Here is a 14,952-nt window from a genome sequence, read left to right as displayed (position 1 = left end):
AGCTTGGACGCCGGTTGGTCGCATTTCACCCCCATATCACACAAACTTTTACTTTCTCCCGGGTTCTTCACCCTCGTCTCACTTTCAACTCGACTGCCTTGATAGGTAACTTCTCACCATGTCAAGGCGCGAAGCCTACAAGCAGGTGAGACTGATTCTGGGGCTTGATTTTGGAACGACTTTCTCAGGTATGTCCTAATTCTTGCGCTATACTGCTCGAGGTTCTCGGCAACCAAGCTTACAGACCCAGCCATTTGCTTCGCCACCAGCAACACGACTGATCTCGGGGAGATTTACACATTCACAGCTTGGCCCGGTAGCTGTGAACAAGCTGGCGAACACCATGTGAAAACACCGTCACGTATTGCATACGCTAGGGAGAACACGGGCAATAGCGAGAACGACGCCTTGACTTCGGATGTGACTGGATATGAGGTCGAAGCTGGATACCGCTCCTACAGCTGGTTCAAGCTTCTTCTTGATGGGACCGCACTATCCTCGGAGTATGATGATCCTGAGCTCAAGCTGGGGCGGTCAGAAGGGCTTATGTGCCTCCCTGCTGACAAGTCCGCCAAGGATGTAACCACTGACTACCTTCGCGGTCTGTACCAGACGTGCCAAGAAAGACTTAATCGAACCTTTGGGAATGGGAGACTGGCCTCCCAGCTGCGATATCCTGTCGACGTCTGGCTGACCGTACCCGCAACCTGGTCTGACAAGGCCAAACTTCTTACCCAAAGAGCAGCCAAGGACGCAGGCTTTGCTAGTCACCCGGGTGACCGAATGTTTATCATTGCCGAGCCCGAGGCCGCAGCGCTGGCAGCACTGAAAGCTACTATTTCAAAAGTTGACGATCTCGTCCAGGTGAGATTTTGCTACAGCCATGACATCGTGCACACTAGTCAAGCTATAACTGAGAATTTGTAGGTTGGAGATCATGTTCTCATCTGCGACTGTGGCGGCGGTACAGTAGTAAGTGGTTCCTTGATCAAACTAACGATATATCTATCATCTATTTTATTTTTCTGTAAGTACTAACATACACATGCATTACACCAGGACATCACCACTTACAATGTTCTGTCGACCAAACCAACATTGGAGCTCGAGGAGCTGCTAGTGGGCATTGGTATGTCACAAAAGTCAGTTGTGAGAGACAAACAGCTGACCCAAATTTAGGTGCCAAGTGTGGTTCGACAACCATCGATCGCAACATATACAAGCTGATGGTAGAACGGTTCGGGGATGCCTTCACAAGTCTTGATGGTCGTTGTACGGGCCTTGGCAGCTATTTTATGTCCACGTTGGAGAACTTCAAGAAGGGTTTCAGCCTTGCAAGGGCCAAGAAGCGCCCCAGCCGCATCCCCCTCAAGATGCGAAATGTGCCGGCAGAGGCGATCGCCAGCAATCATTACGATGCAGACTTGGACGCGGTCCTTTTGAGCGCTGATGATATGAAGAATCTCTTCGATCCTGTCATTGACAATATTTGCGGCCTTCTTGGCGATCAAATCACTAAAGCCCAAGAGGACGTGAAGGAGGACGTGGAGGGCAAAAGAATGAAGGTCATCCTGGTGGGCGGCTTTGCCTCATCGCCTTACTTGTGCGAGAGACTCGAGGCTTTTCTGGAGGATAGGAACGCGACTCTGGCTACGCCTATGAAGGATGCGTAAGTCGAGCAATAAACACAAACGACTTTACCCTTTTTGCAACAAGCTTGAGAGTGCTTGCTGACATTTCACAGCTGGTCGGCTATAGCTCGGGGCGCCGTCATCAGGGGCCTCGAGGGAGAGATTGTGAAACAGCGCAAATGTCGCCGCCATTATGGCGTTAGTTTTTCCCATCCTTACGAATGCAGCCACCATAACGGCTTCAATACGTCTTTGCGTAGAACTTACATGTCTCTCTTTACTGGCAAAGAGTACCTCACCGGTTTTCTGACATGGAAGGTAGACAAGGTACGCCTGTTGCATTCGCGGAATTTACTGTCCCTATCAGCAAGCATCCACTTATACAACAGCAGGGGTCAGTTGTGACTGAACAGACGGAGATTCAACACAGATTCACGTCGTCATGGACAGGAGATGATCATAACTCATATAGGCTCGATCTATATTCTTGTGGTGCGGATTCTCCGCCCGAGACGATTGAATGCACCGGTAAGTGTTACAGCCTTTAAAGGATAACTGGGTGTTATGCCACTCTGACTAACATTGGGTAGATGCGGAAAAGGTTGGTTCCATCACATACGATCTTGAAGATTTGGACACCAGCCAGCTGCAATGCAAGATTGAGCCCGACGGAACGCGCCGGTATCAAGCCCACTTGACGATGGTCATTCGCATGGGCGACGCTGCCGGGTTGCTGACTTTCAAGGTCTTTTGCCAAGGCTCAGAGGTTGGAAGCGCCCATCTGGACATCTCTAGCGACTGAAGGAGCATCTTTAAGCACTTCCAAGCAGCTTTGGACGCGGTGACGTTTGTCACCCTTTTTCACGCCAAGAAAATGGCGGTTGCTAAGGAAGACTGGTAGCAAGGTTAATGGACAGGAAGAATGGAGCTGGTATTGACTTTTGGAACTCGGGATTTGGTCTCATTTGAGCCGCATGACAGCCTGAGCTCAGCAGATGGAAGATAGACGTCCAAGAGTGAGCGTCTTTCTACCTCCAGTATATCAGAGAGTTTTTTGAGAGTTAAACTATACCTAGCTATCTTTTCATCTCCTGCCATGAGTCTATGGTGCCCGTGGAACATCGTAGGGTTTTGTTTGTGGGTTGGTATTCCGCTCTTCAAAGCCCGACGTATTCTATACATCATGACACCGTCTATCGTAGGCGATGAAGTTCTTCGTGACATGAAACAAGAAGGGTGTCCCAAAGGAGCGTCAGTGGAAACATTTGTCTTTCGACAGTAGCTTGCCGCTTCTGCCAGCATCGCCAACCAATAAAAGTGTGCTGTTGGTCGTTGTGCTAATAGCTCAAAGATTGAGACTACATATAGTCCAAGAAACAATGGTGCATGTCTAGTACATCTAACAAACAGCTAGAAGCGTCAGGGATGGGACATCCACTCTGCTGGTCTTTTCTCGAATTAAACATAAATCCGGTGTAGACTTTGGATGGGCCTCCAGTTATTTAAGGGACACCAACTGCCTTGATCTGTTTCTGTTTGACCTCTCAACATAGAACACATACATACACTCTTGAACACTATAGTCTATCTAAACAAAGGGACTTTATCCTCGTCAAACAGTTTTGCCCCCCTGACTCTCTACAATATTGTCACCTACCACAAAGCCACCACAATGCCTCATCACCGTCATCGACACCGCCATCACCACCACCAAACCGTAGAGCCGCAGCGGCAACCCCCAGCCCGCGCGGCAGAACAAAGCGAGCCTGACCCGCAAACCGTCATGGCCATCACCAGGCGATACCTCCCCATCTTCCTCGCCGCCTTCGCGCTGAACTGCATCATGGTCCTGACCGAGTACCGCAGGCCGGGGCTGCTCACGTCCGTCGGGCCGCTGCGCAGCACGCCCCGGCACGAATGGGCCGTCTACACGCTCGCCCTGCTGCCGTTTTGGCTGTGGAGCGCCATCGTCTGCATCATGGTCAACGGCATCCTGACCAACCCCGAGTCGCCCCGGTCCATGGCGAGCGGTGTGGCGGTCTGCACCATCAAGGTGCTCTACCTGGTGTACAACATTGTGCCCGTCTATCTCCTGCTGAGCCGGTACATGCCTGCCGAGAATCGGAGCGTGTTTAGGGATGCTTCGGTCTTGGTGTGCCACAATTTCATGGGGAGTGCTATGCTGACTTGCACTGCTCCGTGGAAACTAGCCGCCGTCAGCGACTGGATCTGGTGAGAGGGGTCTGTGAGGGTGGATAGATCTCAAAAAAGGGGGTTATCTGGGCTTGTGGCTTGGGTCTTTGGAACGAATATCTGGCTGGTGCTCCAATGCTGACAACACTGACAAAGCATTACAGGGTACATAAGGTTGCTTCATTAGACTCCATCCCATAACTCCTGTACAGACCCAGTCCATCCCAACGCCTAGGGATAGTACCCAATGCCATAGAATTAAAAACTATACCCAACAAACCAACTCAAAAAGACAAATTCATCATCACAGCCCTCAGCGGAAAGCCTCAATAGCCTTCTCCCACCTCGTAGTTGAGATACCAATCTGGGCCTCGTACCAATTAGCAAGCTCAATCCCGGCGGGCCCCTGAAAGCCGCCGTGGCCCTCCTCCCTGAGCCTCTGCTGCCACTCGCCCACCATCCTGATCTCGGCCTCCAAAAACTTGCGATACGCTGGGATCTTTTCCCCGAGCGCCACCGCGAGCTGCTCCTCCACCTTTTGTGCAGACGAGCACGTCTTCCGACCCCTCGCGGCAATGCCCGACCCCTTGGTCTGCAGCTCGTCGAGGTCCTCGACCTTGACGCGCAGATCGGCACCCCTCGTCTGGAGATCGGTCTCGTCGTGGGCCGTGATGTACCACGCGTTCGGGACGCCGTCCCATCCGGTGTGCCCGGCCGAGGGCGCGATGCGCAACGTCTTGTGCTCAGGCCCCTGGTGCCGCTCCCGCCAGACAGCGATGCCGCCCACCAGTCTGTCAAACAGCCGCGAGAGCCGGTCCGCCTGCCCGCACGCCTCCTCCCGCGCGTCCGCGATCGTCCGGTCCAGCTTGGTGCGCGCGCTGTCGTCCACCACGATAGTCATGTCGCTCGAGGCTTGGATCAGCGAGCTGCCTAGCGTCCACAGCCGCGCCTCGATGTCCAGGTGCGCCTTGGTCGCAGCGTCCAGGCAGGCCTCGAGGGGCAGGTGGCGCGAGACGCACCACCAGGGGAGCGGTTCGTAGCGACCCGTGCTGTTGCGGTACTGCTCCGCCTCGGTGATCCAGCGGCTCGAGGGTGTGATGCGGCACTGGGTCTGCAGCCACTGCGTGCGGAGAAGCGAGCGCTTGAGGGAGAGGTCCGTCAGCTGGCCGAGGTGCCTCAGTTGCTCGGGCAGTTTTGCGGCCTCCTTTTCCGGATAGGTTTTGCTCGGGTTCAGTTTGAAGCCCAGTTCCTCCAGCGAGGAGAGTAGGTCCTCGCCGAGGACCGTCTTGGTATCGCCAATCAGCGTGGACGTGTCCATCGCCACGCCGTCCGGGTAGGACACCGTCGGAAACACGTCAAAGACCGGTGGGTGAGGAGCGACATAATAGCTTTTTGAGCTTTCCTGGCCGACAGGCGTGGACTCGACAGCATTGACGATGCCTGGCTGGCTTTTGTAGGGGGCGTGCTGCTGCTGGGGGCCGAGAGAGTAGCCAATCCAAAGCATCAGGAGGCATGATGCAAGGCTCAACGGGAGCCACCATGCCTGTGATTTGGTTCGAGGCTTCACTGGCCCGGTCTCGATCCTTGCTGGACCTTGGACGATGTAGATGTTGGGAGGTTTCCCCAACGAGCGGCCATGATCAGAACCGTGCTTGCTTGGGAAGGTGCGTTGGTAATCACGCCCAGCAAGGTACTGCGCCACCATTAGGCTGTCGAAGTTGGACGAGCTCTGATTGTGAGGCATCAGGCAGAAGGGCTTTTTGGTCTTGACCTTGTGGAATTATGTGTATGCTATGCCTGGCGCTTATAGTTCTTGGGTTTCGAAGTATTTGTGTCTCCTCCATGCCATCGACTAAAGAGTTGCTTTAATTGTCTTATACAAGGCGTAATGACCACCCAAAATCATCGACAATACGATTAATGATCTCCGCATTCATGTTCTGGTTCGGGCAGGAAACAAAGCAAGCATTCAATCTCTTCTATTCCATTGACGGTATGCCGCTTCCGGCAACACAGTCCAAGCCATCGAGGCCGCCCTGGGAACAAATGAGCTTGCGGGATATAGAATAAAACCGGATGCATCCAGGTGCGGCAGATGCACACCTTTGGACATCCATCGGTTTTGGCTGCCCCGAAGGCAGACTGACAATCAGAACACTGCCGCTTCAAATATGGTTTGTCGTCGCCTAGGCTGCGCGGTCATTCGCTAAGCCGTAGATAACAATGAGGTGATCATTTTGACCAGCGAGAAACGTAATATTTTCCAATCTGGCCGAAGGACCGTCATTGGAATGTTGTTCCGAATCGAACAAATGTTAATGGTCTCTGCTTCCGGATTCGGCGACTTTTTTTCCCCTTGTTAGCGTCGAATATGAGCCAACATGACCCTCCTCATTTCAGTAGAAGGATACGCCGAATTTGATGGAAAGCGTATCATGCTCCTTTAGTACGGAATCTGTAGGTTGTAAACAGCGAGTCCGTTGCTTCCGAGTGAGCCTCACCAAAGCAAATGCAGGCCTCGCCGCCACATCACATTCTGGCCGACTTTGAGAGATAACGTCCACGTCCACGCGCTGGCGCGACTCGTTGACTCGCTGGGTGAAGCACGGAACCTCGGTTCAGAAAGTGTAATCGACATCATGCTTTGAAAAGTCTTATCCTTTTACATTATCCCTTTACAGTAATTGAGGAAAATTCTCTTGCACCGGCCGATGTTGTTGCCAACTTCCGCTCAAATGAGAGACAAAAAAAAAAGGCATCCGGTAATTCAACACCCCAGATAGAACCGCAACCGTTTGCCTCTGGTTGTAGGGATGCGTCACGCAAAAGCGCAGTGGGCCGGTCCTTGACCGACGTTGCTTGCGCTGCCTGAATCGGACGAAGAAATATAACGAACGATCTGAAAAAAAAAAAAAAAAAAAAAAAAACTCCCCCTCCTTTTCGTTCCGGTGAGCTTTCTGACATGTCAAGCTTCGCAGTAGTCCAGAAAAAATATCAGCTTCTCCACACTTTCGGCGCAAAACCGCCCTAATCTGTTAATCTGTTAATTAATCTGTTTTTTTGTTTTCTTAATCTTTAATCGTATGCGTCTCTCGCTTCTCTCCACAAGTCAGGGATTTCCTAGGAAACGGATCGTGTCACACACCGACTCTCTGTGCGCTTGTCGCAAAAGCTCAGCTGCCCCAGCTGAGGATGCCCTCGAGTAGTATCAGTAGGTCGTAGGCAGTTAGCAAGTGATCAGCCTGGCGGGACCTCCCCATATAACGTCAAAGCTCGCGTGGCGTATGACGACTTAAAACCTGTCGAGAAGCGAGGTGGAGTGAACAGCTAGCTGGTGGGTTTGTATCAGAGCCTCACACCTGCGACCGGAAGCATAATGAAGATGCTGCCGAGTCGAATAAATGATAAAAGGACACGGGTGCTGAAGTCTTGCTTGCTATAAAGGTAGAGATCAGCCAAGGCAAGGGGGTGAGATACATTCTCTACATTCTTTACATCCTAAATCCATCCAGTAAATCCAAAAAAAAAAAAAAAAAAAAAAAACCCTTCTCAAGCGCTTTGGAATGATATAAAGTAGTCGCGTGGTTTACTATCACATATTCATCATAGTGTGGTCGTAGGATCTTGGTCGATCGCATCCTTTTGCAACCTGTCGGGGTGGTGATGATGTGCTTTGTGATTAGTTGCCGAATCTAGTTCCAGACTGTTTGTTTCCATATCTGTTGCAACGTCGAAAAGTTGGAGCTTCAGCTGGGCTTGTCTGCCCCAATCTGCCCTACTTTTAATCCTCATCCTTACCTACTGCATGCAGTATACGCTGTGTTATTGACTCGGGCTCACTCTGCCGTTTTAGTGCCTTCCCAGTAGGGATACACACAGACATATTTTTGCACTGACAGCAAATACACCCCACTAATTGACAAGCTCGTTACCTTTTTGGGGACTGGTCATCCACCAGAACCTCCAGTAAATCCCCACAGTCTTAATGACCCTTTTCATATGGGCGCCTAATTATAAATGAGTTGTAGGTGTGGTGCTCTATTCTAAGTTGTTTTGTTATAATACCAACAAGTCAAAGTCTGATAATATAGACCAACCGTTTCGAGCAGACTGAACAAGGAAACAAGTTCGCGCAGGGTCATTCATGGATTTCCCGGCCAGCAACCCGTTGCAATCTGCATGCGGCTAAGGCCAATGAATAATGGCTTGATGGCTTGATGGCTTGATGGCGCGATGGCTGTCATGCGTCTGGCGAAACCTCGTTTGTGTGCACGTCGCTGGCTTTCATTCTTTGCTGTAGGTTTATTCGGCTTTAAATCATCTGGAATTGGGCGTTTTAAAAAGTGTCGATCGGGCTGTTGGGCATGGCCAGCACTGTCGCATGCACTCTATTCCCATGTCTGTCTGTGCATATACATGTACATACCTAGGTACTATGGTAAAGCCTATTGTACAAGGAAGGGATCTACCTGCTGTAGCCTTGTTTCTATAGCAGCTGTCACGATTGGGCAGCAAACTTGAGTCTACAAAAGTGTAAATAAGGTGAAAAGATCATACGACTAAAGTTCTGAACGTTTTGGTAGTAGAGATACCTAGGTAGCTAATTAAGAAGAGGGATGAACAGAAAAAGAAAAGGAAACAAACCACGGAAAAAAGGAGAAAAAGTAAACTGCCCGATGTTTGTCTTCATAACTTTCTGATCAACTAGCCTATTAACGTTCGCTCTCGCATATCGGTCACTTCCAGATTCAGATCGCTTAGCCACAAAAAAAAAAAAAAAAAAAAAAAAAAGAGGGTTTGGACGGGCGGACGCAGGCGTGTGCATGTGCATGTGCATGTGCAGGTCGTGATGGAAGGAAGCTTCTTGTGGTAATTGCGGGGGTCCGCCGGCTGGCCCGGTCGCAGTGGCCTCGGATGGAACCATAACTTGCCTAACTCGCCTTGTACAGGTAACGGGTACCTGACAGTTGAATCAATTGAATAAGGTACCCAAGGTATGTGACCCCTCTTGAGCGGCATTTACAAGCTCGAAAAGAAACGGTCGTGAGTGAGATCTTGATCCTTTGGGTTTCTTTCTTCCTTATACCCCTGATTCCTTGCTTTTTGTCGTGTGCTTCTTCACTTCACAAACCATTCATCAAATGTCCGTCCGGGTTCTAGGGCGAATCCTGTTCCAGAGAGACTTAGCGCCACTGGGGCAGCGAGATTGGGCGTGTCAGTGGGCTCGGCCAATCATATTATAGGTGGCCCCTGGTCTAATCTATGAACCTAGGACGGTACCGCGTTCCACCCCGAGCTAAGCCAATGTTGAGCGATGGCAATACCACGATGTAGGGATGGATCGGGATCTTTACCAATTAATTAATCAATCAGAAAAACATTCAACACAAGTTTTAACGGACGACGAGCATGGTCAGGGTCTCTGACGGTTTTACTGAACATCTAGAAGACCTCGTCTGAAAATTTGAACTCCACACCCTTTTGACCGGGCTGCGACAGCTAGTTCCCGACCCTTTTTCTTTGCAAAGGAGAGGAGAGGAAAAAAAATAAACCAAAACAAAACAAAAAGGCTAGCGATAATTGCGCCGACCCTCCCAGCTCAAGGTCCAGAAAGTTCAAAAAGGACGGCGCATGTCTTCCCTCCACTGACCCAGCCTGACGCCTGTCGGAAAACAGTATTGGTTTAGGCTCTCACCAAAACGAACTGTTCAAGTGCGTCGCCTGTGCACACATTTCGATCGTCTGAACTCGTTCTCAGTATCTTATTGTTTCCGACTCGCTTTGACGATCTTTTGGAACGCCACTGTTTGAGAATCACTTCTGGGTCCATGCTGAGATTCGATACTCAACAGTCGTTCAGCCTCCCCACACGCACTTCCTGCACCAAGGCAGCAACTGACCGCAGCACACGGATAAGGGGCTGATCCCAGTTTTTCTTGTTCTTTGCCCTGCAGGCGCTACGCAGAGGCACAGACGTTCTAGTTGTGCCAGAATCTGCACGTCGCACATTGGCACTTGGCCTGACAAGCAAAGAAACCAAAGTAGCACACAAGCATTGCCCACCCACTGCCCTGCGACGACCAGCCTCGTCGCTGCGGCTGCCTTGTCTCCGAGGTCTGGGATTCAGGCTAGGAACACCTATCTACCTATCTAGCTGGCTTTGACCTCCTTCCTCGACATGATGGATTCACAGGTGGTTCCTCCTCTTCCGCGCCAATCGTCCTCTCGACAACACACCTCGCGACGACACGAGACGCACGACTTTCATTTGCCCTCGAACACTCGCACCACTCGACACGCTTCTCCAAGTCGCCGTGCCCAGCAACCCCCCTCGAGCGCATTGGGTGCCGACGTCATATCCTCACTCATCACCAGTCTCGACGTTGTTTCCAAACCCACCTCTCCCTCAAGTGACCGGCGACCGGCTTCGACATCCCCGTTACCCTCACCGGCTCCAAAGTCTCCCACCAACGGGTCCTTTGGCGTCGAGTACGGAGCCTACAGCTCACCAAAGCGCGAGGTTGCTGCTGCACAAGACGTTAGCCTCGATGACCTTGCGGCCTGCCCGCCCGTGATCCGCACGGCAAAGCCGCCCTCGGGCTTCTCTGCCCTGACGGCCCCGAAATCCCCACAAAGAGACCACAACGGAGGAGTCAAGTCGCTTCTGGGCGGGTCCCGCAGCGCGTCACGGCCGTCTTCCAGGGGGTCGCATACCTCGCGCGATGCCGACACCCAGAGCATTGGCAACCTCTCCGTGGAACCAGGGGAGATTCCTCCTATTCCTGATCTAAAGAGGCGAAAGTCATATACTGGTTCATTCGACAGCTGGGGGAAAAAGCAGGGTCGGTCGCAAAGGGGATTGATGTACATGAGCAGCCGTGAACGGCTACAGGACAAGGAGGACAAGAAGCGAAACAGTTCCAGCACAGCAAGCGGGGACCGAAGCCTTGGAACCAAGAGCAATCCCGTGTCTCCTCACCAGGATCACTTCCTGGCCCAAATACCGATCAACGAAGAGTCCACCAGCCCATCCGAGGCTGTGGTTCCTCCCGTGTTCTCGCCTAATAGCGAGCGAACATCAACCGAATCGCCGGCTGTGGGGTCACCGCGGGCCATACCCGACAGAAACTCGAGTCTACGCAAGACAGGTTCCAAACAAAGATCATCTACTCGCCGATCCGCAACCGCGAATCGTGATAGCCAAGCCACAAAAGCAATTCCTGAGGTCGAAGAACGTAGCCACAGCCTTTCAAGAGCACGCTCAACGTCAAGGACTGGACGCAGGGCTCAGGAAACGGCAACTCCACCCCAGCCCGAATCGGAGACTGACGTCTACCTACTCTACTCGAAAATGGCTGCACTTCCGGAGCGTCCGCGAGCTCGCTCTCGGTCAAGGTCAGTTTCTCGCCCGCCGGATGACCGTCCACGACTTCACAGTCGCACTCTTTCATACGACGTTGATATCGAGGAGGGTGCCCCGTCGCCCGCCATTGCACAACGACGCCGTAGAGAACGAAGCTTGAGCGTGGATAAGAGAGGATCCCGGCGCGAGTCAACTGAAAACGGGCGCGCGAAGCGATCAAGCAGCCGACTGCGACGTTTGTCGAAGCATGAGGGAGCGCAATCGCCAACGGCTGATGCGAATCACATTGGATACGAGCGCCCACCCAGCGCAGATAGTATCGATGATGCGGTGGAGTCGTATCTATGCTCGCCGAGACTGTCACAAAAGATCAAGCACCCGCAGACTGGCCGTGTCATCTCCTTCTCCGAGGTGGGCGACAGTGAGGGCAGCGCCGTCTTTTGCTGTGTGGGAATGGGCCTCACAAGATACATCACGGCTTTCTATGATGAGCTCGCCTTGACACTCAAGTTGAGACTTATCACCCCTGACAGACCCGGCGTCGGCGATAGTGAACCGTATCAAGACGGCACCGCTACACCTCTCAGTTGGCCAGGTAAGCATGCCTACCCATTGGATTGGACTGTTGGACATTGGATCGAAACTGCCTTACTAACTGAAGAAAATTAGATGACGTATATGCAATTTGCCAAGCGCTAAAGATCACCAAGTTCTCTATCCTGGCACACTCGGCTGGTGCCATCTACGCGCTCGCCACAGCGCTGCGAATGCCTCAGCACATCAGGGGTCGGATCCATCTCCTGGCCCCCTGGATCCCGCCGTCTCAGATGTCAGTCTTTGGTGCATCGGCACAGACGCCCCTACCGCCAAGCAACGCGATTCCAACGTCTCAGCGCATCCTCAGGGCGCTGCCTACGCCATTCCTCAAGGCGGCCAATAGTTCATTCATGACGGCGACGAGCAGCAGTATCACTTCCAGCCTCCCAAAGACGCCACGCAAAAAGCGTAAGAATGGGCAAAACGTCGCCAAGGACAGGGAAAAGGAGGCCGCTGCAAGATCACAGGCCCAGCAGCACCAAAATGTCAGCCCGCTTCTACCGCCCGGGGCCTCGGACAGCAACAAAGAAAACCATTTGCATGACGACGATGGGATTTCTGGTCTTGTGCGGGGTGACATTCCGGCTACTGGAGACATGGACTTCTTTAAGCCTTCGCCCATGGCGGGCTCGGTTGATGGAGGGGCACACAGGAAGTCCTCCTCTGTGGCATCACAGCGTAATGCGGCAGCCAGGGAAGCTGCGGTACTGGCGGCAGCCGCGTCTGCCATTGCAGACAAGGAGAGGCAGGCGACGTACGACACACGGTTGACGCATGCGATTTGGGAGCTTGCAACGACCGGGGCTAACCCGGCGGTGGATTTGCTCGTTTGTCTCGAGAGGAGGAACACTATCGGGTTCCGATACGTCGACATTACTCGACCAGTGATCATACACCACGGGACCAGGGATACACGTGTGCCGCTCGACAACGTGCTGTGGCTGGGCAAGACGATGCGCAGGTGTGAGGTCCGGGTGCTTGAGGGCGAAGGCCACGGACTCATGGCGAGCGCGTCCGTCATGGGCGGCGTGCTGATGGAAATATCCAAAGAGTGGGAGGACTGGACCCGCATCACGGGCATTGCTGCCAGGAGGACGGCAGCCGAGAGAGAAAAGGCCTTGGAGGTCGGAGTGGCGCGGTAAAGCAAGCCCAACCCATCTCCCGCTGGCCTCTGGCCATTTTACTTTGTTAAACTTCATTTCTGACCCATGGATACACTGCCGTATACCTGTAATCACTTTCATATGTTGATTAATAGCTGCCGCAATTTATCACTCAGTGACTGCGCATTGGATACTTTTTACCTCACCACTTGGATGAGGGTCATCTCAATTTCTACCATTTTGTGTCGGATTCTGTACTGAATCTGGGCATTTTACCTGTTTTAGTTCACATTTCCTTTCTTTTCTTTTTATTTCCTTCTTGTGCATAGTTATATTTGTTCGGGATTCAGACGGAACGGAAAACGCCTTTTAAGATAGGAGAGGTTAGAACGTTTACTTTGTGGCGTGGTTTACTCTTGAGACTCTGTATCTTATAGTGAACCATCAAAATTAATGTTAAATATTGACTTACGCTTCCGGGGTGGTATTGTGATTTCATGAATATCAATTCAACCCCGAAGTCAAGTTACGACCGAAATGCGAAGGACCGATCCGACCGGATCGGAGGTGGGCCCGATCTCGGAGACCGCTGGATTCCACGGTTGCCGTCGGGTTGCGGCAGCATTATGCGCGGAATTGTTCAAGATGGACACTTCTAATCCGACCTCCGACATCTATTGGCTGGAATCTTTGGTTTCCGGAATCCCTGACTCCGCAAGCAACATCATTTACTCATCACAAAGCGCTCCAGAATAAATAAAACACAGTCTGGACATCGCACCACAAGGGGGAACCTACCAAAATCGCACTTCATACACATCATATCCGTTTAACAAAAACAACCCCACCTCCCCTCCACAACCACTAGCTTCTCCTCTTTGTCAACAACAATGTCGACTACTCAGACCTGGAAGGTCCCACCATCGGGCGTCTGGGCCCCGGCCGTTACGCTCTTCGACCCGGAGACGGACAAGCTCGTGCTCGAGGACCAGAAAAAGTACTATGCACACCTGTCCAAATCCGGGCTGGCGGGGCTCGTGGTGCTGGGCACCAACGCCGAGACCTTCCTGCTGACGCGCGAGGAGCGCCGACAGCTGCTCGAGGCGGCGCGCCAGGCCGTCGGGCCGGGCTTTCCCATCATGGCCGGGTGCGGCGGGCACTCGACGGCACAGGTGCTCGAGTTCCTGCGCGACGCGGCCGACGCCGGCGCCGACAGCGCCCTCGTCCTCCCGCCCGCCTACTTTGGCAAGGCGACCACCCCGGCCGTCGTCGAGCGCTTCTTTGCCGACGTCGCGGCCGCCACGCCCCTGCCGATCGTGCTGTACAACTTCCCGGGCGTCTGCAACAGTGTGGACCTCGACTCGGACCTCATCGCCACCCTCGCGCGCCGCCACCCGCAGGTCGTGGGCGTCAAGCTCACCTGCGGCAGCGTCGCCAAGATTGTGCGCCTGGCCGCCGAGCTGCCGGCAGACGAGTTTGCCGTCTTTGGCGGCCAGTCGGATTTTCTGCTGGGAGGGCTGGCGTCGGGCAGCGCGGGGTGCATCGCGGCGTTTGCCAACGTCTTCCCGCGCTCGCTGGCTAGGATCTACGAGCTGTGGAAGGCGGGCGAGGGGGACGAGGCACTGCGGCTGCACAAGGCTGCCGCGCTGGCCGAGAGGCCGTGCAAGAGCGGCATCGCCATGACCAAGTACGCCGCGGCTGTGTTTTCGGCGACCAGGGCGGGCGTCGAGGATGCGGAGCGCAAGATGCTGCCGAGGAGGCCGTATGCGGGCCCTGGGGAGGCGGATAAGGCCAAGTGTCGGGAGGTCATGGCTGAGCTTGCTAAGATTGAGGAGGAGCTGGCGGACAAGTCCACGTAGAGGACTAGCTCCTACGATTTTGTATTTTTTTTTTGTCTTTGTCTTTTTGTAGCTACTCTTGAAGAAAAAGAAAATAATGTGTGATGCTGGTTGCGGACATCTTGTTCGGTATTATAGTATAACCCTAACCCTACGTTGTTCTATCCTATGGTACTGTAGCTTACCCCGGAATAGGGGATTGCGGATCGCCCTACCAGCTCTTGATG

At 53.0% G+C, this 14,952-nt stretch overlaps 5 protein-coding genes across 5 annotated transcripts; 4 read left to right on the top strand and 1 right to left on the bottom strand.

Moving 5' to 3' along the window:
• Positions 1-118: 118 nt before the first annotated feature.
• On the top strand, positions 119-2,433 carry MGG_05163 (uncharacterized protein; the record flags this gene model as incomplete). The annotated part of the gene is made up of 8 exons (XM_003712650.1): positions 119-188; positions 245-864; positions 928-972; positions 1,060-1,129; positions 1,180-1,669; positions 1,745-1,958; positions 2,024-2,159; positions 2,222-2,433. The coding sequence occupies 8 exons, from the start codon at positions 119-121 to the stop codon at positions 2,431-2,433; spliced, it is 1,857 nt and encodes a 618-aa protein (XP_003712698.1).
• Positions 2,434-3,303: 870 nt separating this feature from the next.
• Positions 3,304-3,867, top strand: MGG_05162 (uncharacterized protein; the record flags this gene model as incomplete). The annotated part of the gene is made up of 1 exon (XM_003712649.1): positions 3,304-3,867. One exon carries the CDS (start codon positions 3,304-3,306, stop codon positions 3,865-3,867), a length of 564 nt encoding a protein of 187 aa, XP_003712697.1.
• Positions 3,868-4,137: 270 nt separating this feature from the next.
• On the bottom strand, positions 4,138-6,290 carry MGG_05161 (uncharacterized protein; the record flags this gene model as incomplete). Its single annotated transcript, XM_003712648.1, has 1 exon — positions 4,138-6,290. The coding sequence occupies exon 1, from the start codon at positions 5,566-5,568 to the stop codon at positions 4,138-4,140; it is 1,431 nt and encodes a 476-aa protein (XP_003712696.1). The 5' UTR covers positions 5,569-6,290.
• A 2,831-nt stretch (positions 6,291-9,121) lies between these two features.
• Positions 9,122-13,360, top strand: MGG_05160 (hydrolase). Its single transcript, XM_003712647.1, has 2 exons — positions 9,122-11,782; positions 11,857-13,360. The coding sequence occupies exons 1-2, from the start codon at positions 10,003-10,005 to the stop codon at positions 12,924-12,926; spliced, it is 2,850 nt and encodes a 949-aa protein (XP_003712695.1). The 5' UTR covers positions 9,122-10,002; the 3' UTR covers positions 12,927-13,360.
• Positions 13,361-13,525: 165 nt separating this feature from the next.
• MGG_05159 (dihydrodipicolinate synthase) lies at positions 13,526-14,936 on the top strand. Its single transcript, XM_003712646.1, has one exon. It carries the CDS (start codon positions 13,778-13,780, stop codon positions 14,744-14,746), a length of 969 nt encoding a protein of 322 aa, XP_003712694.1. The 5' UTR covers positions 13,526-13,777; the 3' UTR covers positions 14,747-14,936.
• The last annotated feature ends 16 nt before the right edge of the window (positions 14,937-14,952 follow it).

Source organism: Pyricularia oryzae, chromosome 3, assembly GCF_000002495.2.
Source record: "Pyricularia oryzae 70-15 chromosome 3, whole genome shotgun sequence".
Taxonomy (NCBI): domain Eukaryota; kingdom Fungi; phylum Ascomycota; class Sordariomycetes; order Magnaporthales; family Pyriculariaceae; genus Pyricularia; species Pyricularia oryzae.
Note: the sequence above shows the minus strand (reverse complement) of the source record. Positions and strands in the feature narration are given on the sequence as shown.